Source organism: Haliotis cracherodii, unplaced genomic scaffold, assembly GCF_022045235.1.
Source record: "Haliotis cracherodii isolate W230 unplaced genomic scaffold, xgHalCrac1.p SCAF_7, whole genome shotgun sequence".
NCBI classification, from domain to species: Eukaryota; Metazoa; Mollusca; class Gastropoda; order Lepetellida; family Haliotidae; genus Haliotis; species Haliotis cracherodii.
Window position 1 is genome coordinate 48,241,757 of NW_027266330.1, and position 27,244 is coordinate 48,269,000.

Sequence of the window (27,244 nt, forward strand, 5' to 3'; positions counted from 1 at the left end):
TGGTTTGTTTGATGTTTCACACAATATTGTGTTGAGGTCTTTATACTTTGATACAAATGTAACTTTGCTAAGTTGTGTTGAGTTCTACTTATCAGGGTAAAAAGTTTTGAACTTATTTTTTACTCTGGGGGCTTTTTGTTGATTTTAATCTAAACGGCTATTTGACATATCCCGTTCAACACATCCAGATTATACTTGATTCAACACATCCTAGTTTGACACAACTGGGTTTGAATATACAGTGATCCCTCGCTACAACACGACCTTCGGGGTCCAAATAATTGATGAGCGTTATAGATGATCGGCGGTTTAACGAAGGTCGAGTCGTAGGCGGTAGATGACCAACAAAACAGTACATGCCCTGCCTACCTAACACGATCTATGTTGTACGTTTCAGAGTTTAAAAATAGATTAGAATAGAAGTTATTTATGATTCATAGTGTAAAAAAAGATTTATCGAGTATAATATGCGCTTTAAAAAAAACCAACACCTCGTATCCCTTCAGGTGAATAAGCAGATAGATCTATAACAAACTTGGTCAATAAAAGTATGAAATTTGACATAAAACATCACTAGACATGATGATTTACCATTTAAAATGTATTTCCTGCTCTCAAAGGCATTGTTTTATATGCAGAGATTAAGATTACCGTGTGTATTTTCTCGTAAACTAAACCGGAAATAGCAATCAGCTGTGCACACGTTTCCTCCCAATCTACCAGTGATTCAGTTAAAACGTAGCCAGTGGTACCACTTTCAGGAAATTTCGATCACTTCGCATATGATTTCAACGAAATTATTGAAAACAGTATTGAATGAAATTTTGAATATAATTAAAAAAAAAATATATTGCAAACATGAGTCCAGATAAACAGTGAATATTTTTTTATATTACCAGATATTATAATAATAGGATTAATTTGCGTACGTCTGTTTGGATTTGTTGACGTATTTCCGGTGTTACGTGATTGCTGTGATCAGCTGATTATGTTTTCAGAGATGGGGGAAAACATTGTGTCATTGGAAAACTTGAGTTTATTGAAAATGTTAGTAAATTTTGGGAGCCATGCTTTACCGCGCCCTATAACCGACTTAGCACTATATTGGAGGGAGCAATAACGAGGGAACACTGTATTGGTAAAGTCAGTGAGCCAGCTCTCATTGTTTGATTCTACCCTGTCTTGATGATGGGGAGATGCTTGGGCTGTGTCATGAGGCTCCTTCACAAGCAACAGCAGGAGACTTTGTGTGAAGGTGTGATATTTGTGGAAGTACCGTATTCGACGTAATAAGCGCCCACAGCGATATTTGCTAATATGTTGGACCGTGAACAATCCCTATTAGCACCCCTTCCGATTGATCAATGTAAACAAGACTTATTCATTCACGTATAATACACACTCCTGTGTTATATGCACCATTAATTATGGGCAAATAAATTCTGGAAAAATATATCTGCCGTACAAAAACATTTCAGGCTGTCAGCATAAACCATGATATTTGTCTTTCAATTCTGTTTTTCACCAAAATAATATTTAATAAGAGCCCCCTATTTCTAATTTTGAGAGCGCCCTGGGCGCTTATTACGTCGAATACGGTAACTGTATTTGTAGACCTAAACTTAGTGTGTTGCTTGTGTCTCAGGATGCCAATGAGGTGTTCTGAATACTGACAAGAAAGTTTGTCATGTGTCAACAAAAGAAGTCACATTGTAACAGTATAGCACTGGGTCACAGGTGGCCCAGTTGTCAAAGGCGCTAAAAGTTGCTATGTGGAGTTGCGTCCCTGGACACACCAGAAACCTATGATTGTGGGTTTGAAAACCAGTTCACCCCGATTATGTTTCTATGTTTGTCAGCACCATACCTGTGCTCGTGGGTTTCACCGAAGTGGTAAACGTCTGAGACCTGCATCACTTCGGGCTTTCCTCCCACATTAAGCTGACATGCCACGATATATAACTGGAATACTGTTAAAAGCGCCGAACCCCCCCAACTCAGTTGGTGTTATAAAGACATCATGGAACGAGAACAAAATGTCTGTACAATAACACTTGTATATGCCTATATTTTTTATATAATTTAATTTGAGTTTTCCCTATTTGTTAAAAGTCAAATTAGAATCTGCTGTGTTTGATTAAAATAATTCTTATTTTAAACACATTTTATGTTTTGTGTAAAATTGAAATGACTCCTTGGGTTAATGTCTGCTGTCTAGGGAGCCATAACCCAGCATGAACTGAAGCAATATCTGGAGATACGTCAGTCTGTTTGGGGACAATCAGACTCAGATAAGTTTGTAATATCGCATGTGGACTTAGATTTCTGTGAAATGAGGATCTGATCCATGGGTATCGGTGAACATGCTTTGATGATGCCGATTACTGTTTTTGATGTTCATGTTCATCGCTCACGTGAAGGTTTTATTTCATATTTATGTGGTTTCTGGATTGCATCTCTTGCTTTGTGCATATAAAAGAGATACATTTGTCTTGGAATTATTTCAAGTTTCCGGTAGATAGAAAAAAAGTTGGTGGGGTTGCTATAGATGTGGTAAGCTTCTGTGATGGCATAATGCTGAATTATCTCGGAAGGCTAAGTGTGTGGAAGTGGTGCTGAGGATGGGTTTCCCGGAGAAGGCAGTCTAAAGAAATCCTTCCCCGACATCTTGGCTACATGTGTAGTGAAATCAGGCTTGCTGATGGAGACAAGGGCAGATAAACTAAAGTTTAGTGTTTAAAATGAAAACATGTTGACATTTGGTTTGCTAAATTGAAAGGAGCCTGGGGGTACAGGTTGCCCGGTCGTCTTAGGCGCCGCGATTCGCTGTGCAGAGTTGCTTCCCTTGGGAGCACCAGAAACCTATGATTGTGGGTTCGAATAAAAGTTCGCCCCGCTTATGTTTCTAGGTTTGTCAGCACAATACCCGTGCTTGTGGGTTTCACCAAAGTGGTAAACCTGCATCACTTCAGGCTTTCCTCATCTTGAATATCCTCAAGTATCTAAATAGTCTTCATGGAAATACTAGGCTTCAGTTTACTCATATAAATAAGGAGGTACAATTTTATCACTGTAACAATTGGAGTTTGTCAGACAGCCTGTTCTTATTTTTTAAAGTATATTGCTTGAGCATTAATTCTTTCTTATTTTTAGCCTTTGAAATGTATATTTTAGGGTTAACAACCTTGTCTGTTAATTTTTGTGTTGTTTTTTGTGATGAATAGGTACTTTTTTGTTGAAGATGAAGGTCATTGAAATGGAATAAACTGTTCAATGAACCGAATTCAACCATGATTTACAAGACTATTATTTCTGATTACTTAAGTCAAAGCATGACAATTATTATACCATACTACACCTAGCCTCTTCTGCCATCAACTCTCCTTAAAGTGGGAGGTTTATTGCCTACTTTCATACTTCTAGAATCCCGCAAGCTGTTGTCCTGTCTTTGATACTGTAAGTAGTGGTTGGGAGAAGTGGCCTCCTCCACACTTCAAAGTGCTTGGAGCTCACCATCTATGATATGCCTCATTCTCTCCCCATCAGCTTTGTCTTTGAGAGGAGCTCCACGAGTCTTCTAGGTTTTGTAAAACTCGCCTGTGATCAGGGTTTCATGTGGTAATAGGTCGGTTCTTGCACTACCGATGTCCAGTCTAATATGAGATAGTCTGTTTCCCGAACTTCAAAGAAGCTTTGTATAGATCAAGTGAACATGACTGTTTCATAAGCATAGTAACAAGTTACTAACTGTGAATGCCTCTGATTCCTGTGTGACCTGGCCTCACTTCTCACATGGAACATTACACACAAGTTGTACACCAGTAATCATGTTACTGTATTCCTTGGTCATCTGATTGCTGCCAGTGTAGCAAGTCTAAGTTAGTGCACTGGATTTAGAAACATCTTTGTTCTAGGGTCGCTCGGTTGAATGATGTCTTCATATCTAAAGGGGGGCACGGGTGGCCCAGTCGTCTAAGGCGCTGCGATTCGCTGTGCAGTGTTGCGTCCCTTGGGCACGTCAGAAACCTGAGATTGTGGGTTTGAATCTTGGTTCGCCCCGATTATGTTTCTAGGTTTGTCAGCACCATACCCCTTACTTGTGGATTTCACAGAAGTGGTAAACGTCTGAGACCTGCATCACTTCAGGCTTTCCTCCCACATTAAGCTGACACGCCGTGATATAACTGGAACACTCACTCACTCACTCACTCACTCACTCACTCATATCTAAAGTGTTTAATGTATTTAGATGTATGCATACAGTGAAACCTATTAGCCTGTGTGCCCTCCTTCCCAGTGATTCTCATGGGAACAATATGCTCTACTCAAAGAAGTTGAAGAACATTCAATTTGTTCTGTCATGGTCATGACAGATTAACTATAGTCATGTGAAGAAATCTGTCGTTCTTTAACTTCTTTGGACTAGTACCGTATTCGATATAATAACCGCCCAGGCCACTCTCAAGATTAGGGGGCGGTCGGGTAGCTTAGTGGTTAAAGTGTTCGCTCGTCACGCCGAAGACCTGGGTTCGATTCCTGACATGGGTACAATATGTGAAGCCCATTTAAGGTGTCCCCCGCCATGATATCGCTGAAAATATTGCTAAAAGCGGAGTTAAACCCTACTCACTCACTCAAGATTAGAAATAGGGGGTTCTTATTAGAATATTATTTTGGTGATAAATAAAAGGAATTGAAAAATCGTAAATTTCCTGGTTTATGCTGACAGCCTGAAATGTTTATAGACGACAGATATATTTTTCAAGAATTTAATTGCCCACAATTAACGATGCATAAAACAAACATATTATACACCAATGAATAAGTCTTGTGTACATTGATCAATCAGATGGGGTGCTAATAGGGATTGTTCACTAGCCAATATATCAGCAAATATCGCCATGGCGCTTATTAGAGCGGGGCGCTTATTACGTCGAATACGGTATATATAATTGAAGGGACCAATATATGTACTTAAAGGGACAATGCTATGTTCACCTTGTGGGGATTCAGGTGTTTGAATAGTTGCACAGCTAACAATTCTAGACTAAATTGAACAGGAGGTCAGGTTTGGTGACTTGGTTGATCGTGTGTGATTGTGCGGCATGGGACATTGCTTATAATATCACTGATACCAAAAGACGTTAAAAGATGGTACTTGTTGTTACCCTGTCTGGCGCTCGGCATTAAGGGGCTAAAACAAGGACTGGTCGGCTCGGAGTCAGTATACTGTGTCTGAGTGGGGTATTCATGTTAAACTGCGGCATGGTATCTCAGTGAGCTAGCACTAAATCAGTCCGGACTAGTACAAGCAGCCACACACACACACACACACGTGCATGTACGTCGCTATATAAGTGCAATAATCTTGGATGCGACGTTAAACCCAATTTCACCTCCCCTATAATATCACTGATATCACTGGTTTGCCGGGCCCAGACGCCTTCATCTTCATCTGGAAATGGAAACTTTGGGAAATGTTAACTAGAATGTACATCATGTGTATTTATACTTCAAATGATCAGATTGGTGAAATGACATGTATCCTTCCTGTGTAAGATAAATTATTGCTTTGAGAGCAAAATGTGTGAATATATTTACATGAGATCCTTTAAATATCCTTTTTAAGAAAAAAAAAGACAGCAGAATTTTGTGGAACGTTTTCAATCAGTTTCTATATCTTTAAGCTACAAGGACTCAACCTTTTTCTCTGACATGCAAATAGAAACTACTTATTCTTCATTACATATATCTTCAATGGCAAACAAGACCAGTGATTCCATTCTGGTTAAAAGCTTCTGATTTACAGCCAGTATATTCAGCTTTCCTGTAGAGACTTCCAACTACTTCACTATATTAGCTCAAAACTGAAAGCTTATAACTAAAGAGATTTTGCCATTTCACCGAGAAAACATGATTTCTAATGTAGAATTTCTCAAGCAATTTAAGGAAGTACCGATCAGTTTGCATGCTGTTTTTTTTTTCTGGTTTAGCTCTTGGTCACAAGGAGCCTCTAGGATTTGTTTTGTCATTTCATGTATATAGCACTAAGTTTCTTTGGACCTGTGACTACAAGAATGTTTTTTATGTGTGTTTTCATTGAGTAGAACTGAACATTTTTGTATTACAAATAGTTGTCCTTTGTTTATTTTCAGTATGAAATGTAGATTCAGATTTTGAACATTAAGTCTGAATTTGTATGTCATTATGAACCATATGTTCAGCCTCTTTAGGGTACTTGCCCACTGTTTGTCAGACTCACCTATGTTTGGTTGAAGTGTCTTGAAAACCCTCTTTAATTCAGTTTCCTTGGGCAATGGATGGTTCATTGGTCTATCTGATGCATAGTAATTTGTTGTGCAGTTTCTCCCCTGTTCCTGGATCAGTTGGTCATGCTGTCCAAATCAAGTATCCTATTTTGAGTGTTTGGTTGGATTGGGGGCTTCACTGAAGCGGTAGAGGTCTACAACCTGAGCATACACAATCTGGGGATCATCATCATGTTTGTGGATATTATCTTAGTTAAGGCTGAGCACACAACTTCATAAAAATGATGACCCAGTCGTCTTAGGCGCTGCGTTTGGCTGTGCAGAGTTGCATCCCTTGGATGCCTATGATCGTGGGTTTGAATCCTGGTTTGCCCCGATTATGTTTCTAGGCTGGTCAGCACAATACCTGTGCTCTTGGGTTTCACCGAAGTGGTAAAGACCTGCATCTGAGACCTGCATCACTTCGGACTTTCCTCCCTCCTACATTAAGCTGACACGCCGGGATATAACCTGAATAATGTTAAAAGCGGCGATAAACACAACTCACTCTTACTCAGGGATATGAGTAACCAAGCTTACAAGTCTTACCAAAACGCACTAGCTTCAGGCTACTGGTAAATTAAGGGCACATATATTTGTTGTTAGTTATAACTTATTTGTTTGTTTGTCTTATTTGCCATTCTTTTGAGACGAATTAAGATTACAAACATAAGCACAGTGAAACCTCTGCCCCATCAACGTGTTTCCAGACTTACTGGAGTACATGATTTAATGTTGCTTTAATTGTCTGGAGGAAATAGTGTCTGGGATAATGACATTTTGCCGAGACGCTGACTTTGCAGCTCTGTGTAAATCTTTCAGCAGCCGTATCCTGGGGACTTATAATTGATCTATGCATTGTTTCAAGTGCACCATCATCGTGTAGGCTCAGATAGTCGTGCTCTTTTGACATCTGCTGATGCCAATGGTACAACTAGAATACAATCTTGGCATGCAGTCTCATGTAGCACACTAGGCATGGTAATTCCTCATCCCTGTTTGTGTATTGCATTACCTGTACAGGTGCTCCACTCTGGTGCCTTGTGGAGATTCTGCTTTGCCTGATTGTCACATGTATCTAGGGGAGGGGTTGTCTGGGGTTGTCTGGGGTTGTCTATGTCTGACAGTTGGAGAATGCTCAACATCACATTTGATAGCAGGGTGCAATGTCTGTTCTCAATCAGTATTCCCTGTGGTATTCTCTGGATGGGGCAGCACTCCATTTTTAATTTCTGGTTGGGACAGTACTCCAGTATCAACCTCTGCTTGGCTCAGTACTCCAATATCAACCTCTACTTGGCTCAGTACTCCAGTATCACCCTCTGCTTGGCTCAGTACTCCAGTATCAACCTCTGCTTGGCTCAGTACTCCAGTATCACCCTATACTTGGCTCAGTACTCCAGTATCAACCTCTGCTTGGCTCAGTACTCCAGTATCACCCTCTGATTGGCTCAGTACTCCAGTATCACCCTCTACTTGGCTCAGTACTCCAGTATCAACCTCTACTTGGCTCAGTACTCCAGTATCAACCTCTACTTGGCTCAGTACTCCAGTATCAACCTCTACTTGGCTCAGTACTCCAGTATCACCCTCTACTTGGCTCAGTACTCCAGTATCACCCTCTGCTTGGCTCAGTACTCCAGTATCAACCTCTACTTGGCTCAGTACTCCAGTATCACCCTCTGCTTGGCTCAGTACTCCAGTATCAACCTCTGCTTGGCTCAGTACTCCAGTATCACCCTCTGCTTGGCTCAGTACTCCAGTATCAACCTCTGCTTGGCTCAGTACTCCAGTATCACCCTCTGCTTGGCTCAGTACTCCAGTATCACCCTCTGCTTGGCTCAGTACTCCAGTATCACCCTCTGCTTGGCTCAGTACTCCAGTATCACCCTCTGCTTGGCTCAGTACTCCAGTATCACCCTCTGCTTGGCTCAGTACTCCAGTATCACCCTCTACTTGGGTTAGCAATCCAGTTTTGTTTGTTTTGTTGTTTAACGCCGCACTCAGCAATATTCCAGCTATATAACGGCAGTCTGTGAAAAATGGAGTCTGGATCAGACAATCCGGTGATTGATATCATGAGCATCGATCTACGCAAATGGGATACGATGACATGCATCAACCAAGACAGCGAGCCTGACCACTCGATCCCATTAGTCGCCTTGTATGGCAAGCATCCTCCACACAGGGTTGCTGAAGACCTGTTAACCCCAGAACTCCAGCACCAACCTCTCCTTCTATTTATCATGATTGATTTAAAGTTAAGTTGAACGTTTGAACAAGCTTTTTTTCCTTCAAACAAAGAATACTGATTTCCTTACTTTAACTTTTGCAAATTTATGGGTAGCAAGGTTGATCTGAAGAACATGAATTTGTCTGTTGTATGTATTTTGTATGTTGTTTTGAACCTGGAGCCACAAACTCTTATGATATTGGAAGGGATGAGAGCCAAATAATGTAAAGTTGTAAAAATGATCAAATCAAGCCTATCAATGTATTTCATTTTGAATATTTAGCTTCTGAAAACATATGACCATTTTGAGTTATGAGTTTTTGTACATAGCTGTTTTTTCATTGCATTCACATGTTGAGATTTTAAAGAGCCATGTTCTGATAATTTGTGGATATCCACAGTATTCCTTACTGGAAGCAGGTTGATGTTGAAAACTCAGACGATATATATCATATTAATTACGTCTGTCCTGGTATCGGCTGTCAGCTTCTTTCTCTGGCTTCTTTTGAAAGGTGTATACTGAGACTGGGCTTGATGACTTTATCTGTGAAATGCTCTGCTTGCGACAGTTGTTAATCCTATCTCGGGCATGGTGTCAGGGAATGTATCTCCTCATTCACAAGAGTTTCACCCACCGACTGGGCCCAACAGTTTGATAATGGGGGTATCCTGTTTTCATTTATCACCGACTCCCCACAGGTCGGCAGCTGGTATTATCTGCTGTAAGTGCTGCTGGAGACTGCTTCACTTACAGCGTCAGTGAGTGAGTGAGTTTGGTTTAACGCCGCTTTTAACTGTATTCCAGTTATATCGCGGTGTGCCAGCTTAATATGGGAGGAAAGCCCCAAGTGATGCAGGTCTCCAACATTTACCACTTCAGTGAAACCCACGAGCACGGGTATGGTGCTGACAAACCTAGAAACATAATCGTGGCGAACTGGTATTCAAACCCACAATCATAGGTTTCTGGCGTGCCCAAGGGACGCACCTCTGCACAGCGAATCGCGACGCCTTAGACGACTGGGCCACCCGTGCCCCCCTTTCACTTACAGACTAGCACCATTGTTATGTATGTGCCGTAATAAACTCCTAGCATGTTTTATAAAGGTAAACAGGAAAGGGTGGGGGTGTATGTGTAGGCCTGTCAATCTGGGTGTGCATGGACAGTGGGTTGATTAACTTTGAAAAGTGTTTTTCTTCTTCATGATAGCAATATTTGTATGGCATATACCAATCTGTCGTCATGATGCCCAAATGCTGTGTGTGTTTACTCAAAGGCATGTCTGGGTAGACCCAGGTTTGAATAGGTCCCCAGCCCTCCATTTCTCCATTTCTTGTCATGAGGCAACAAAGCAGGATCGGGTGGTCGCAGCAGCAAAGGAAGTTCTTCATGTCAACAACTGGTTTGTCTGTCCAGCCGTCATGGGATATTGCTTACTGCAAAATTCACTCACTCACTCACTCACTCACTCACTCACTCACTCACTCACTCACTCACTCACTCACTCACTCACTTAAGCTCTTCGCTTTATGTGTATTTGAAAATGATTGTCACATTATATGGGTTTCTTTAAGCTGTACATTACATTACATTACAAGCTGTAAATTTCCCAATAAATGTATTGTGAAGGAATTTATATTGCCCACTTGGTGCTGCCTGGCGCTTGGCTTTATGGGGATGAGATTGTTCTGCTTGGAGTCAGCATACTGTGTCTGAGTAGGGTGTTAAACTGCGGTATGGTATCTCAGTGGGCTAGCACTCAAACGGGCATTAGTCCTGACTAGTACAAGCAACCACACACACATATGCATCCACATGGCTATATTTTGCAATAATCTTGAATATGACCTAAAATCCCATTTCACATCACCTCCCCACCTCTTAAGTATTTTCCACGTGTCAAACCAAAGTTTCCACGAGATGATGCCATCAGCTTTCCACCCCTGTACGGAGTGATAACCCAAGTTTAAATTCTTTACTGTGAGTGGAAGTCAAGGATGAACTTGAATATTTGGCACAAATAGTCTTCTGTATAGTGCATCCAGAATGTTGTTTGGATAAGATTTAAAAAACCCAACTGTTTTGAGATGTTATCAAGTTTGTTATCTGTGGTAGATTCCGTGCCTCGGAGGTCCAGCAGAGCAGATGCATCAGAAGCCTTCTTGTACAAATGTTTATGTGTAAACTTCAGACCAGATGCACCACCTTGCCCCTGGGACTAAGTTCAGTGAACTTACGACAACAGTGTTCCATCGTCTCACACCTCCATGACATATAATGCGTGTTTGTTTTAGAATATTGATATCATTATCACAGAGTATGCATTTATCAATGCTACACAAATATGACTTGGGAGAAAACGAGAAGTTCACAATGGCAAACAGTCATGGCTTTGTGCTTTGTTGTATGGCTAATGGAGTTGATAATATTACTCAACACAAAGATGTTTTCTACTTGGACGTAGATATGGAGATGCCTTGTAGTTGTCTGTTTACACAGCAATCAGCATGTTACGCTTGTGATCTACTGAGTGTTTGTTGTCTTGTTTGTTTGGACTTGTGTTCTGGGGTGATTTATGTACTTGTCAGATAGCTTGTTGTTCTTTAAGAATTCTGTGATTTATGATTGCAGTGTGTCTGCATATGAGACATCCAGACCTTGTGCAATATTCTTGAAATATTCATATTGGTCTTAGTGATGATATTCACAGGTCTGAGCGATGATGGTATTGGTCGGTTTTGAGTGATTATAACCGTCTGCAGTGATGATATCGCTCGGACCAGTATCATCACTCAAACTGATCTCATCACTCTGATATTGATCCGAGGGATGATATTCGATTGAATGATGATGATATCAATTTGAGGACTGGTATTGGTCTCAACAATGATATCATTTGGTGTCTGCAAGTCTGTTTTCATCACTGCCAGATCTCTGTACCTTGGTGTAGTACCATCCATATAGTGTTCAGAAAGCTAACCAAACAAATCAAACATTCCTTTCATTTTTTCCCTTGTAATTTGCATTACTAGACTTAATATCTGCAGTGAAGGTTAGGTCTAATCGTCCGATAAAGCTGAGCTGGCATCTGAGTTGAATAAATTTCCTTGCATTACACACGTCTTAGGTTTTAGCTTATCTTTTCCACTTGATTTAATAATGCAGCTGTAAATTTCTGATAATCATTCTATGGTTTTAGTAGAATTGCCGTTTTTCCGCTGTGAAAGAACGCCTTGACTTTGTAATCAGATGAAAAAAGTACTACCTGAAGAATCGATTCCTTGAGATGGTGGACAATTGTGCCACATCTTGGCTGGTGTAGTTTAATGGAAGATTATGCAAACACAGCCTATTCTCACAGCAGTAATGATTGTCAAGAAATACGGATACCATTTCTTTTAACAAAGCATTCATTAGTGTAACATTCATTTTCCAGAGCTGGTTACGTCTGATATAAAAAAAGCTGTGTTTAGAGGCTGCATAAGAGTTCAGCAGTGGAGAACATTCTTCGTGTTGATAGAATTCCAGGGAATTAGCATTTGTTTGATTGATGGTACTTCTCAAGATCTTGCTGAGAATTTTGAATTCTCAAACGTTGATAACCTTAACAGAGCCTTTGATATTTTCGAAATGTCGAAGTAGTGCTCATGCCTGCTGCTAGGGTTAGAGATGACGGTAATGGTTTATGGGGAGAGGGTATAGTAGATACAGTGAGTGTGTGTGTGCAAACACTTGTATAGCATTGTGCCATTACTCTGTGACATTACCTACAGGTGATTACATGATACCAGTGTGGAGTGGCAGATCACCACCAGGATATGTCCCTGTGTTTAAATATTATAGACTGACCTTTCATAGGATGCACATTTTCCTTACTTGTTTAATCAGTGAAGTGGCTGGAGTCATCGTGATTGGGTTCAAACAGTACACTAAACATGGCCTGGAACCAACAGTTACACTGATGTTGACAGTGTTTCTCCTTCAATCAATCAATCAATCAATCAATCAAATTCAGTCAATTGTGATACTGAGGTATCGGCCATAAACTATAACAATTACTACATTGAGTAAATGGTGTGCATTTGACAGTCATACATGGAAGTAGAGACAATATCAAAATTGTACTGGAGTTTGTGGCAAGAATATATTTATTGTCACAAAAATGTTTATTGTCATTATTAAGTAATATATAGGAAGAGTGTATATCCATAGAGAAATAATTTTGTGATGTGAGCTTATACAAAAACAATAGACATACCAAATCTGCAAATAATTCCACTAATGTTTTCTTTTAAAATTCCAACATGTCCAATTGTCACATGACACATTTTCAGATCTATTTGTTTTGGTTTGTTTGTTTATTGTTTAACGCTGCACTTAGCAATATTCCAACAATATGACGGGGGTCTGTAAATAATCACGTTGGGACCAGATAATCCAGTGATTGACATCATGAGCTTTGGTCTACACAATTGGGATGACATGCATGAACCAAGTCAGCTTTGTGCCATTATCTGATCCTGTTAGTCGCCTCTTACAAAAAGCATGGGTTTCTGAAGACCTATTCTAACCTGGATCTTCACTCTTCTGTTCAAATCTAACAAATATTTGTGTGTAATGATATTTGTAACAACACTATAATGGATTGTGTATTTATGTAGTCTGGGTTCGAGGGTAGCCGAGTGGTTAAAGCATTCACTCGTCATACGGAAGAGAGATGTGATTCCACACATGGATATATAGCGTGAAGCTCATTTCTTGTGCGCCTGCGGTGTTATTACTGGATCATTGCTAAAATTGGTGTAAAATCTAACCCACTCTCTTAGTTTGTCTCCAGTAGGATTAATATCCTTTGGTCAGCATGACAATCTCTACAGAAGTGGAAACATTTTGTATTCGTGTCTGTGATTTGACTGAAAATATCCAATTTTATTAAATCTGAAATAATAATTTTCAAATTTAATGATATAAATGCAGCCATTCTTGTGACTTTTCAGCTTCCATTTTTACATACATATTTCTCTTTTTTGTTCCAGGTAAGGCATTTTGTAATAAAGCAGTATGGTCGATTCTGTTCAGGTATGTATGGTTAAACTTGTAGTTTTTCGTTGTCATACAAACAAAGGTATTATTTTATTGCAAGAAGTGATTCTACAGCTGCTGTCACTATCATTCAAGTTCAAGTCTGGAGCACAGTAAAAAGTGGATGGATGATGTCCCCACAGCACTTTTTTCGGTGGATTTGGATACTGACCTTCACAATTACCTTGGTCTTGGAAGGTCGTGGGTGAGGTGGCAGACGTACTGAGCCACGGCAGGGGACCCTGAATGCTTTTAAGAGGAGGATGTTTAAGGGACAATGAATATTTTTTTTAATCACAGTGGATAGTCTCAGTTGCTGTTCTTAGGTATGTCTGTAAGGAATGTCACCGTCGCAGGAAAGTCCCCAGTACCATATCCTTGTCATAGGAACAGACTACAATGAGCATCTGGTGGATACAGTATGTGACATATATGTGTTGTCTTACCCTGGGTAGCCTATGCTATCAACCATTGGCTTTCCTGGCCCTGAAAAGCAAATTATAATTTTCAACACTATTTTGCCTTTTACGACAACGGAATCTGTTTTGGTGGATAATCAAGACTGGTTATTCTCTGGCATTGAAGTTTTATTTTTACATGTTGCTGAGATATGGTTAGAAGTTTGCCACATCACTCCACACACTTTATGTCGTTGCTCATTATGTCAATCACTGAATTGTTTGGTCCAGACTTGATTATTTACAGACTACCACCATATGGCTGGTAATAGCTGAGTGTGGTATTAAAAAACAAACTAACAAAGTCACTTACTTTATAATCCCCACCCACAATAGAGTCATTACAATGGTTAAACTCAGTCAGAGAGTACCTATGAGTGAAATGCATGACATACATGCTGAAAGTTCTGATCATACCCTGTCATGCCTAAGAGAATAGCCAAGATTCTGTAGTATGATCGCTATATTGATTATACGTTAGACAACTAGATGCCTTATCCTAGAGGAGAGGAGGAGTTGACAGTTGGTTCACTGTAGGAGTGTGGAGCATCCTTTCCCCGTTTCAATCATGTGAGTGACATCCATCATCTCTGGATTGTCTGACCTGCCTTGACCTGCCTTGACCTGCCTTGACCTCTTGGTGACAGCTGGAGAAAGCCAGCATGGTGCCAACTGGTGCTAGGAGTGCTGGCAATTGAGGGAGACTTTTCCAGACTGGAGATAGCCGACACCTGTTCTGGAATTCTGACTGTATGATGACGTAACTCCAAAACCTGGATATTTAAGCATTTTCATTATAGTTTCATTATACCTTGTTCTGCTGCTTTCTTCCAATCCTTGTCTAGATGAGGAAGTTAGGTCCAGTGGCCCAGATGTATTGTTACAATTCTAGTGTTTGTAGTTCTAACATGTCATGGTGTGAACTATAACAAACAAACAGCAGAGGAAACTATGTCATTCATTCAAGAAAAAGCTATTTGCTTGCCTGAACATGTCTGGCATTCCTTATTTAAGTATCCCTTGCATTGAGATATGTTTCCAAGCTGAGAAGTGGGGAGCCTATCGCAGTGTTCATTTCCAGAGCGGATCTTGAAAAAAGTAGAATATTTATTCACCAAAGTTGGCACATAGATGGGTCTAGTGGTGAACTGGTGCCTTTTGATCGTTTGGGACTTTTGAAAAATATATTTTTCGGGTTTCCTTCGCAACTAATTTGACTTAGGCTGAAATGGTGGTTGTGCTTGTTTCCATAGCAGATCTTGAAAACTGCACAATATTTCTTCATCAAACTGGTGGATTTTGACAGTTTTGGACTTTTGAGAAATGTATCTTTTTGAGTTTCTATGGCAACAAAATATATATGTAACTAGTTGACATATCAACAGCAAGTGTTTACCATTGCTGGGGATATCAATTACTTAGTCCTCTTGTAATCATACATAAGTAACCATCTTCTGTTCTTAAATTGCAATGAAGTTGTAACTGGGCAATGTTCTAACTAATATTGACACCACACTTTTTTTAGTTTCTGTAAACTTCTTTGAATATCGCCAGTAAACTTTTGCAAGTGTTGTTTGCAGTCTGGGCTTTCTGTTATTGTCAGATTAAATTGTACCATGTATGTAAAACTGTAATAGGTAATGTGTTTGGTCAGAGCAAACTTAATTAGTTTGTACTGTTTTTTTTCCACAAATGCATGCCACACTGTTGAATCAGAAGTCTCTTTCTGATTTGCTCACATTGTGGTAAGACCTCAGTTCTCTGCACCTTTCAGTGGCACTGAATTGGAGACTAATGTAAGTGTGAGAAGGTCATTTGGTTCCAGGAATATAAATTGTTGCTCACCCATAGGCCCGAGGCTAGTAGAAATTACCTTGGGCTAATATTATTATAATTCTACGAGCCTATAGGCAGTCAGTTTTTTTACACTTACACTAAACCTATCATCATCCCCCCCATCAAATCACTGCATTAGACAGTTGGCACGACATGTCCAGTCTTTCTTGTAATGAATAATGTCTGCAATTTCCTATTATACACAATCTATGTCAATTTAATGTTTTTATTGTACATTATAGATTGAAATTTTGACAGTTTTCTTATTTCATGAGGACTAGTAACCTTTGAAGTGCTAGCAGAAAAGAAATCCCACTAGCTCTGTGTGTATGTTTGTTTTTTTTGAGTTAATTTCCATCCTTGGGTTCCTTAAAAATAGTTGAAAATACAAAATATGGATGTGCTGGCCAAATAAATGGATGACTTATTCATATAAATATCCTCTGTGGGAGCAGATCAATGGATGATGTCCTCTTAACTTGTTTTCAATTACATCTGAGGAACAACAGAATTAGCCCATTGGCATCATGAATTAGCCTTGCCTATATGGTCATGTACACAATAGTTATCCAACTTCTTCATCCCCAAAACATTTATGTACAGGTATCCATCATTCTAGACCAAATCTATCATGGCCAACACAGATCTGAATCTGGAAACATGAGATTTGCAACTTTTGAGAAGCTGACCAAAGTTTGTCCTCATGGGATGCATCTTGCTGCTTCCATAACCAGGCACAATATCCATGTCCAGAGTCAATGACAGCTCGGTGACAAACATGTTTTTGTATATGCACTTGCATCTTGCTGCCTCCATAACCAGGCACAGTATCCATGTCCAGAGTCAATGACATCTAGGTGACAAACATGTTTTTGTATATGCACTTTTACGCTTGTGTCTAACTGCCACTTTGTGGAGTGCGTTTAAATTACCATAATCATCTGGCATTGACGCTGTGAAGATGCCCATATTTGCACTTTAGGCTAATGCACAGTATCCCCCAATTTACACTATTCATAGATCCTGCTTTGGGAGCATGTCATTTTGAGAACAGGAATAGGAAGGGAACATACCTTGAGGATGTAAAAGATTTTTTTAAAATATATAAATAACTTCGTGTTGAGTTCCCAAGAGCATGTGATATATTATTACTATTGATGTAGAGCTGAAAAAGCCCATAGGAAGATAGTTATAGGTCTGATGTGGTTTTTGATTGTCACACCAACATGGAATTCATCTGTCCTGTATTCATTATGTTTATGCCATGATAAATTAACAGTTAGATTTTCATCCAAATCTTTTAAACATGTTTTGTGGGAGGCATGTTACTTTTTATATTATTTTTCCTAAACAAACCATTCAAGGCATTAGCTGTGAAAGATAAATGTTTGGAAGTATTTCCTGAAGTACAGACTGAAGGGAATACATGTTGCTGTTTCTTGGGGGCGTGGGTACTTCAGAACAATCATATTTTGTGAACGCGGGTAAAAATCAATTCAACCTGGCCTAAGGAAACAGATATACAGATATGTCCGTAGAGAAATCTCTTTTGGAAAATAAGCCTAAAAGTGTGACGGTCCAAGTACCACAGAAGACCTCATGGACACCACGACCCCTGAATTTTTATCCCCGGAAGTGATCATGGCAGCATCATGAAAGGAAAAGGGAAGCAGGATAATATCTCTGTAATAATTTATTGTCTGTGTCACTAAACAATATATTCTGTAATTGAACATTGTGTCGGACAGATATGAATGTCAAAATATACTCCACAAGATGTACCCGGTGTACAGTGTACACAACATACACAGATGTACTCAGCATGTTCATGTTCCTACAGGGACATACAATAGTCTAGTGGCTGTCAGGTCAGGTGACTTGGCTGGAATACGCCTTCATGTCAGATGCTATTGGCCTGGAGCACCTCCTTTCAGACTGTGTGTTAGGCCATTCTTGACAGAATGGTGAATAAACGAGGGAAATTGTTTCAAATTTGTCTGAAAATTAGGACAATTTTATCAGATATGATATCCCCTAATCGTTTCTGTCCTATTTTTTTGGTGTTGATTTCTTTGATTTCTGATGATTTATGCCTTGATGTGATGAAACAATTACCATTTGAAAAGATCAAAATTATCTTTGTAGTATGGGAGAAGTGTTTTGAAAGACATTTGAAGGATTGTCCTTTGGAGATGTGTAAGTTCTGCTGTATGGTATGGTCTCTCGGTTGGGTAATCAGCAGTCCACACAAGCAGCTTATCTTGTAGTTGAACTAACGTACGTGTAGGTAAGACACTGGAATATAGATCTATCAAAAACACAACAATGTCATCTGACCAGGTATCACAGAATATGTCTGATACAAAACATACTCTATATACTTGAAACACGGCTGATGAAACATGATCACTGCGTCACATGGTGGAATGAGATGATGTAACGGAAACAATGCCATTCTATCATTATCATATTTCTGTCATTTGGACTTGACAATCAGGACAGTGAATCAGTCAGACGTTCAATGTCAATTTTCTTTGATTTTTTCAGCATTATATGCTATTAAGGAATTTGAATATGTCATTTGGTGTTAAAAGCATACGCTTTGACTGTGATCAAATGAATACATTCAGTCCTATATTCAAAAAGTATTTCTTTAAAATACAAATCAAACCCAAATAACCTCACTTCATTTGCATGATTGATACCTGGATGTGTATAAACTTGAATTGTGTTTGTAGGAGATGTTTGTATCAAACATGGCATGAAATGATGAGAAACTTAAAAGCAACAATTTCATCTCTTTTTACAGTTTATGCCTTGAACTGTCTGACTGTGTTTGGCTTGAGTAACAGCTATCCGCCATTGTCTTTAATCTTGGGGAAATTTCCCCATACATATCTGCTTAATATCAATAAATGCCAGAATATTTTGAATTGCTCGCATCATACTCAAGAACAAAGTTCCCAATGAGTAATTCCATGTGTCACTTCCTTGTTGATGTCTGTCAATATGTCCAAGCTTGGTTACATCCACACTGCATCTGAATAGATATATTCACACACGCACAAACATTTTACAAAAAAGCTTTGACACGTTGTCTTCTGAGAGAATACATCTCACTGAAGGAGTCTGTGTTTGCAAGACCATCGGCACCAGCAAATTATGCATAACTCCTCTTTTCAAGGAACTGTTTGTGGTACCAAGTGTGTTTTTCCTAAGTTTGGCCATGTGACCTTGTAATCACAAGTTAAGGTCATATTGACATGACCTCAAAATGTTCTGAACTTTTCTGCACAAATCATTCAAGTCCAAAATGGTGATTGTTTTACATTACATGCAAACCATTTCACTGCAGCATTTCAGTGTATCCATCGACTTGTAGTCCCTGTCTCCAGATGGATAGATTCCTCATATCACTTGAGTATTCCACCTGACAGCTACACAAGATGATTTGTAGCAGTTCCAGATCAGTCTGGTTGTTTCCACTAGAGTGTTGCCAGAACCTTGACGATATTTAGGAAGAACATTTATGTATAAATATCATCATCACAGCCTTTGGTAACATATTCCTGAAGCATCGTTTGTAGTTGCACACAAGATGATGTCCTTATCACACTGGAATACATTCTGGTGGGTTCCAAACTAGTTGTTCTGCCCTGAGAATCCTCATAGCAAGAAGCTTCTTTACAGAGTAATAGCAGTGCTTCTAGGAACCAGAGCTCTGTTCCAAGAACATGACACATTTATGATTTTGTAACTACAGGGGATATACAGCCCTTATTTCCACACGAGGGCTGTGTCAGTTGACGAAGCAGAACCCCATTACTGTACATCCTGCTGGATCTTTGGTGTATTTAATAAATCTGAAACTGATCAATCATCATTTTGATTTTTTTAAGTCTCCAAAATCATTTTTAAGTGTTTTGTGATTAGATCCATGAGTTCTTGAACAGTTTGACAGAACTTGTTTTTTGTAGTATTTTAAGAGGAGAAAGACCTGTAGTTGTTATATACATGTTAGCACTGTTGTGACCTTAGCAGCAGATATTCACCACAAAGATATTCTCAACTATTAGAGAAACTAATAGTAGAACTAGATACATTGTTACCCATTAGTTCATAAAGAAGGGTTTGGAAGGAAATCTTGTGAATGCTTGACTCAACAAGCCATTGAAACACAGAACATGTTGTCTCTGAAACTGAATCCAATACTTGCAGCAACTTTACATTGCCATGGACTGATCATACTGAATAGTTCCTCCTCACATTGAATGTCTAAGAAAGAGTGGAAGTGTTACTGGAAACATGACTTCCTAATGAAGGAAAGAGGTAATGCAGAGAATTGTAATCCAAGACATGAAATGATTCTGGAATCCACCTGTCGCTTCTGCAGCACTGCAGTCTGGATGTGCCGTGTTAGCATGCCGATTCCTCCATGCTGTGGCTGTTGCCAGAGCCACACATTGAATTGCACATGAGTCCTGTTCGGGAGGTAATGGCGCTGTGACGCCGTCCTCTGTGGAGAGTGTTATATCGGCAACACAACAGCTTAATGAAGGTCTGCTTAAATATTTTGTTAAAGACTGTGTAGATGATTGGGTTGAGGGTGCTGGAGACGTAACCAAGCCAGACAAAGGCTGTGATGAGCATCGGTTGGAAGATACATGTCTTGCACAGAGCTGTCAGTATGTTGACCAGGAAGAACGGGGCCCAACATATCACAAAGATCAGAAACACCACACCAAGAACTTTGGATGCTTTCTGTTCAGTTTGAACAGAATTGCTGTCCTTTCGAATAGAGTCTTTCTTCAGAAGAAGAATATTGGCAGCTTTGATGGCAACATGATGCTTCTTGACCAGGTCACGCAATTTCATTGGTTCTTTTTTAGCTATTAAATTAATTTTGCAGCAGTTTGATCTGTCAGGGCTTGGGTTGACCAAGTCCTGAGCACTTCCATTTCGAAATGTATATTCCACTCTGTTATCAATGCCACGTCTAAGACTGATTGCATTTTGCTGAGAACGAGGGACAGTGTTTCTCTTTGTTAGAGGTTTGTACTGATTAATACATTGGCTCTGTTCCTCAGTACTACCAGAAGATATTGGGAAAGAGCGGGAAAATCTTAGATGTTCTCGTTTTTGACTATCACCCGCCTTCCAATGGCGCCTGCTTGTAGACCTTCTCATCATTGGCTGTCCTTCCTTGTCATTGCTACACATTTTGGCCTGTTTGTTCAACATCCGCACAGTCAGCGTGTACATAATGATCATTATGACAAGAGGGATGAAGAAAGCAAAGATAGAACCATACGTCTGGAAGTGCTCATTATCCAACACACATTGCTCGTTCTGCAGAATGTTCTTCCCATCCACAAAGCCTAGGATAGATATAGGGCTTGATATGGCAAAGGCTATCGTCCACACCAACACTATCTTCATCAGCACAACCCGTTTAGATTTGTTTTTGGTCCACAGTGGGTATCTGATGCCAATGTATCTCTCTAGTGATATCGTACACAGATGCAGTATAGAGGATGTACACATGAACACGTCAGACGTCACAAAGAGGTTGCACAGAGTCAGCCCAAACAGCCACTGACCTGAAACATAGGAAGAAAATGTATGCAATCAGTGTTGTCAGAGAAAGTTGGTTATACCAAGCTGCATGCGATGTTAAACTCAAGACTATTGAAGCAATTACAATTTTCCACCTGAGATGAAGTTGATGCATCCATGTATTCCTAAGCTTGTTTTTTGTCTCACATTGTGGGAAATGAGGAGGAAGCTGTTCATTTTGTTCTCAGCATCATCCAGATTAGGTAAATGTTAACAAATTCATCAGATAAGACATTCAAATTGGAGATGTACATATGAAGCTGATGAAGCAGTGGAAATGCAGGTTGACTCAGTGGAGAAAAACACTCTGACAGTTACGAATACATGAAGACTGTCATGTTTATGGATTGTTGTTGAGATCTGACTGATGTACCCATCCTCTGATAATAACAAATCAGGAAATAAAGTTTGTTCTTTTACACCACAGCTTTATGACTGCAGCCTGTAAATAATGGAGTATGGTCTGACTATGCATGTCGTGCGAGGCGATTAACAGGATCGGGTGGTCAGGCCATTGATGCCAATTGTGTGGATCGATGCTCATGATATCAGTCACTGGATTGTCTGGTCCAGACTCGATTATTTAAAGACTGCTGTCATATACCTGAAATAGTGCTGAGTGAGGCTTAAGACAAGAAAACAACCCCAAAACAAACTAATGATTGATATTATGAGCAACAAACCAAATAGTTGAGGTATGATGACATGCACACAGCCAAGTTTCGGAGCTTGACAACCAAATCCATTTAGTTGCCTCTTACGACCAGCGTATGTTGCTGGGTACTTGTGCAAATTCAGAATCCCCACAGGGAAATAGGACTAAAGCAGAATGTCGGCACAGTGTGAGTTGTGCAACCATGTAGTTAATTACTGTTGTTTATATTTAGGATTTAACCCGAGTCAGGTGAAATATGCAGGTGACAACCAGCATTGTGAGATCTCTCACATTTCCAAATTTCATCAGTTTCATTCAGTTTTCTCTGCATGCACTCCTACAATAAAAAAACGTTTGCGTTGCTAGGTAAGGAATTCTAATTTAAGTGAGCTGAGTTAAACTGAAAGATGGTTTTAGTGTGATCTCCTTATGATGGCAAGTCATGGAGCACTCTATACATTTTCCTTCCATGCTACATTTACACTGGTACCCTCTAATCAATTTTCTCCTGTTCTCTTCAAGTATTATTACATTTGCCAAAAGGACGAGGAAAAAAGTCTTATTTTATCATTTGTCTACGAACCTGCAAGAATTTGTATTTCTCTCTTAACAAATTGAAGCAGGAGAGTGTAGGGTCCTTAGAGTTCCCGACCTTTATTGAACCTTTATTGAACGGGCATGGCGTTCAACCCTCTCTTGTCAATTTGAATTAATTTCATCAATGGCTTGTTTTCTCTTCAAGGTTTTAGTGCAGTGTTATGATCGACAAAGTCATTGGACTTTAATATTATTGTACTTTGCTGGTGTTGCACTTTTCAAACACAGGCAAGCACGCTTGTTCCTCCTCGCTGTGTGGGAGATTACAGATTTTCACAGAGTCATCCTACGCCGAGTGTTGGCTGGTAATGATGTCTGAAATGGAGTTTGCTTGGCCACATAGATATGGTACTGAGTGGAACTCTGGAAAACCAATCTCTGTTGTGACATAGCTGATTTAGTTTGACATGGATTGAAGACAATTGTTTGTCTGCCTGCCTGCCTGCCTGCCTGGAAAAGAATTTCATGCCTCTGTAAATCCTTGTTTGTTTTCGTTGTTTCTTAAACTTCTCTTGGTGAACTTAGTTCAGTTTTGGAAAAGACAGGATGTTGAATGGAGAAATGTAAAGTAAGATTGAACCTCACAATGATATATTTTGGATGACAGGGTTAGAAACTAACAGTTTTTGTCCACTAGTCCTTATGATGATAACATATAGCAAACCCTTAAAACGGGCAAATTTCTACTAGTCCTTAGGATACCTTTACTATTGGGCAGTTTGGTAAGGACTACAGGACCAGTGCCAATTTCTAATGCTGGATGATGGGGTAGTGGTGAAAGTGTTTCTCAAAATGCCGGAGCCCAGAGTTTGACTGCTTACATGGGTACAGTGTGTGAGGACAGGATATTTCTGGAATATTGCTGAAATGTGGCGTACAATCAACTCACTCACTGATAATGCATCATGATCATTGACATGGACAGTAAATCTTGAAAAACGAGGCAATCTACCAACACGGAAAGACAATGCCTCTGTCATAAAAGTATGCATTAAAAAGAAATCATAATCCCATTCGACAGTTCACAACACATAACAGGATTTATTCAACGAAGCAGTACTAATAATATGACTGTCAATTAACAACAATCTGACATCAATCTTCACATCCAATTCCCTAACAGCCCCATTGATCCCCAAAGCTCAGTGTCTCACTTTGCTGCCGAAGGACAAACATTTTTTCTCTCCTTAGTCTAGGTCTACCCCATTACGGCAAATTACCGATTGTTTTGTTTTGCTGGCCTTTCGTTTTGTTGTACTCCAAAAACCCAAATCTTTCTCAACTGATATAATGTATTTTGCTAACTTTTGTGGAGATTGATTTAGTAGGAGGGAGATGGACAAAGCTAAATGGGTAATTATCGGATGTTTTGAAGATAAATCTGGTGACTGCTTCAAGGAAACTGTTCTTCATCACTGTGGATGTGAATCAGTGCATCAGCTTGGATCAGAGATTCAGACATTTTGTTTTTAAATTTCAAGCTAGATTGAGAGGTTAATCAGAGTTTGTGTTCCATTTTGTAACAGTTTGGAATTTTATCACTCAGACAAGATGGCCTGGTGCCTTAGGTTTGAATGATTTCTGCTCTAGCTGACATTTCATCTGTCCAGGAATTAGAACTCTCATCATAAGTGCCGTTAATTGTTTGTGGAGTGATCGTTCTATCTTGATAGGGAGGAACACTTTGAGATAAGTTTAAAGAGTTTTCAGACACAAGGAAATGAATAGACACAGGTGCTGTCTTGAGGATTTCAAACTTTCAGATGTGCATTGCTGATAGATGTTTTTAAGATGTTAAGGTGATATGGGTTGGGTTTTGTCTGGGATTAATTTGTTTCATCAGGAATTGATACTTTCTTCCTTTGATTTGTAGGCATAATTGACCTTCATTGAATATGATATATATTTCAATATGGGAGTAAGCAATTTATGGAAAGATTGAAATGCACACTGACACACTAACATGATTCATCAGGAGTAATAATCCGTGGAGATAGCTCAGCATTGTTCAAGTCTCACTGCTGTATTGTAGGGCATATCACCAATACTAGGCTTGAACGTATGCAGTCCCCTTCATTTCCTGGCAAGATGACTTTTAATTACGTAGACACGGGAAATGAAAGCTTTAACTAAAGAACCCTGGATGTCCATTGTGGGAAAGGAAGTGGACCTTTTCGTTGCCAATAAGATTCCCTGACCAGCCCTGGTGACCTATTCAAATGAGGGGCATGTTGGGAAGACAACAAGGCCCTTGATGAGGATAGGGAAATTAAATCCCAATCCCAGCAAACCTTGCACTCTTGATCCTTCAAGTGCAGAGCTTGACTTCATTCATGATTGGAGTCCCTCACTCTAGGTGGCGCACTAAAGAAGCATTTTTTAATTAAAATCATAACTATTTCTGTCTATAACCCTTCCTGTTGGCTGACACACTCTTGCTCTCCTTCAGAATGTGTCCTTAACCACAAAGAGCCTCCTTTTTCAAACCTATTTAACAGGTAGATACAATTTTATCCTCTATCCTCTAACTTTCGATGTTAACAAGAAATAATGATTCAATCATAGCTACTGAACTTGTTTGATTACATCAGCATTCGAAATCAGATTGAAAATCCTTGTCAGAACCCTAATGTTAATATTCACAGTTTAGGGGGACCCTTGATTCAAATAATGAAATTTAGAAAAACCCACATTGTCCCCCTGTATGGCCGACCTCATCTGAATGGTCACTGGGTCAATCTTTTCTTAGTTTCTTGGTCTTCTTTCTGCAAATCTTAAATTCAAACCGACCAGTTTTGAAACTGCCTGGAGTTGTGGTATTTCCTGCCTATTGAGGCTGATTATTGCAGCAAGAGGCGGCACATGTTGCCCCCATGCCAGACTGCCAGTCCTGTATCTGCTTCTACTCCCACTGAACACAAACATTCTCCAATTAGTGGCCTGATTGAGTTAAAACAAGCTGACCTTGTCCAGGTCTCGCTACTGATGCTGCTCCACTGACTATAATCATCACCCAGAAGTGTGAAGTAGCAAAAAATGACTCTATTTCGACATGTTTGTTCTACTTCATCTCTGATTACAAACAGGTGTTTGATGTTTAGTTGTCATTGCGTAAATCTGTTGCTATATTTAGCTCTTTCATTGACAAGTGTATGGATTCATTGAATGTGTTATGGCTTGTTTTTTGAAGACATGGCTCTGCAGTTGTCATTCATAACAGATGTAGTCCAACTTGTGAACTATTGATGATGTGCTGGGGAGTCTGACGTAGACCCTGTGATTTAAATTAAATAAATTTCAAAGACGGAAATGGGTTCATTAACCAGAAGCTTTGCCAAAAATATATATCCTTTGATTCCTTGAAATATATCTCAGCAGGTGGGGAATGTATTGATACTGTTTTATGAAATATTTATCCAAACAAACTTTGTCTTTTCATGCTTGGTTAAACAGTTGAGAAAAAGTCATCACTGAAATATGTTTTGTATTTGGGCATGATGAGATTTGGAAAGTCGGGTTGTTGATACACAGTGGTGAATTGGTATTGATTTCAAAAAGGGAATTATACATTAAACAAGCTGACCATTAATTGATGTTGGCAGTCTTTCTGACCAACAAACTGACAACTCCAATGCACAAACTGAAAAAGAGGACAAGAAATAGAACCAACCCAAGCTGTCATCCAAAATCTGGCTGCCCTACATTAAAAGTTTGTAGTTGTCCTCACTGAGAAGGACTCAAATAACATAACCATTATATACCTCAGCATCACTACTTAAATTGTTTGATAAAAAAATTGGTATAAGTGACATATAACGTAATATCACGTATAAGGCCAGTATGTTAACTGAGGGAGAAATCTGCTCAAACCATGCATCAGGAGTACTATCAACCATTGACTTTACTCTAAAACCTGAAGACATGTCCATTCCTCATTCCAGCCCTTGGTGTCTACGTATACGTTTCACAACTTTTGAGGTCCATATCGAGCATGCTCTTTCTTCCAAGATTTCCAAGAGCGTCGTACGACTCTTGCTCAGATGTTGTTTGATCAGGGTTACCACATTCAAGGCCTCAGTAAAGCTTTGAAAAAGTTTTATGATAGACATGTCGAGGACATTTCCAAATTTGATGTTTCAAGTACAAAAATGGTGTCCGATACAATTCCCTAGTTTGACTTGTACCGTATGTTCCCGTGTTTTCACATGAAAATTTGACTTGCCTTTGCATGTATTTGTAATGGGTGCCACCTTTTCGTGAACACCTCGTGTCATCACTATTTGAGACACATATATAGGGAATCGTACAATTGACTCTGTTTTTGGCAGAGATTTCTCATGAATATGGGACGATTTTGTCGCTATATTCAAATTTATGACTCCTAAATATTGTTTTCTAATATGTACATGTGTTAGAGACTTTTAAAATACTTTGTCCCGTTGAAAATGATTCTCCCAT

At 39.5% G+C, this 27,244-nt stretch overlaps 2 protein-coding genes across 3 annotated transcripts in view; one reads left to right on the forward strand and one right to left on the reverse strand.

Moving 5' to 3' along the window:
- The window catches only part of LOC139447338 (26S proteasome non-ATPase regulatory subunit 1-like), a 328,509-nt gene that overhangs the window by 158,522 nt on the left and 142,743 nt on the right, over positions 1-27,244 (forward strand). The window lies entirely within an intron of this gene.
- LOC139447500 (5-hydroxytryptamine receptor 2C-like) overlaps positions 18,547-27,244 on the reverse strand; it is a 54,836-nt gene continuing 46,138 nt past the window's right edge. For both annotated transcript variants that reach the window (XM_071228900.1, XM_071228901.1), the window contains exon 3: positions 18,547-21,518. In XM_071228900.1, coding sequence (XP_071085001.1) covers positions 20,335-21,518 — 1,184 coding nt within the window. In that variant the 3' untranslated portion in view covers positions 18,547-20,334. The remainder of the gene's footprint in view (positions 21,519-27,244) is intronic.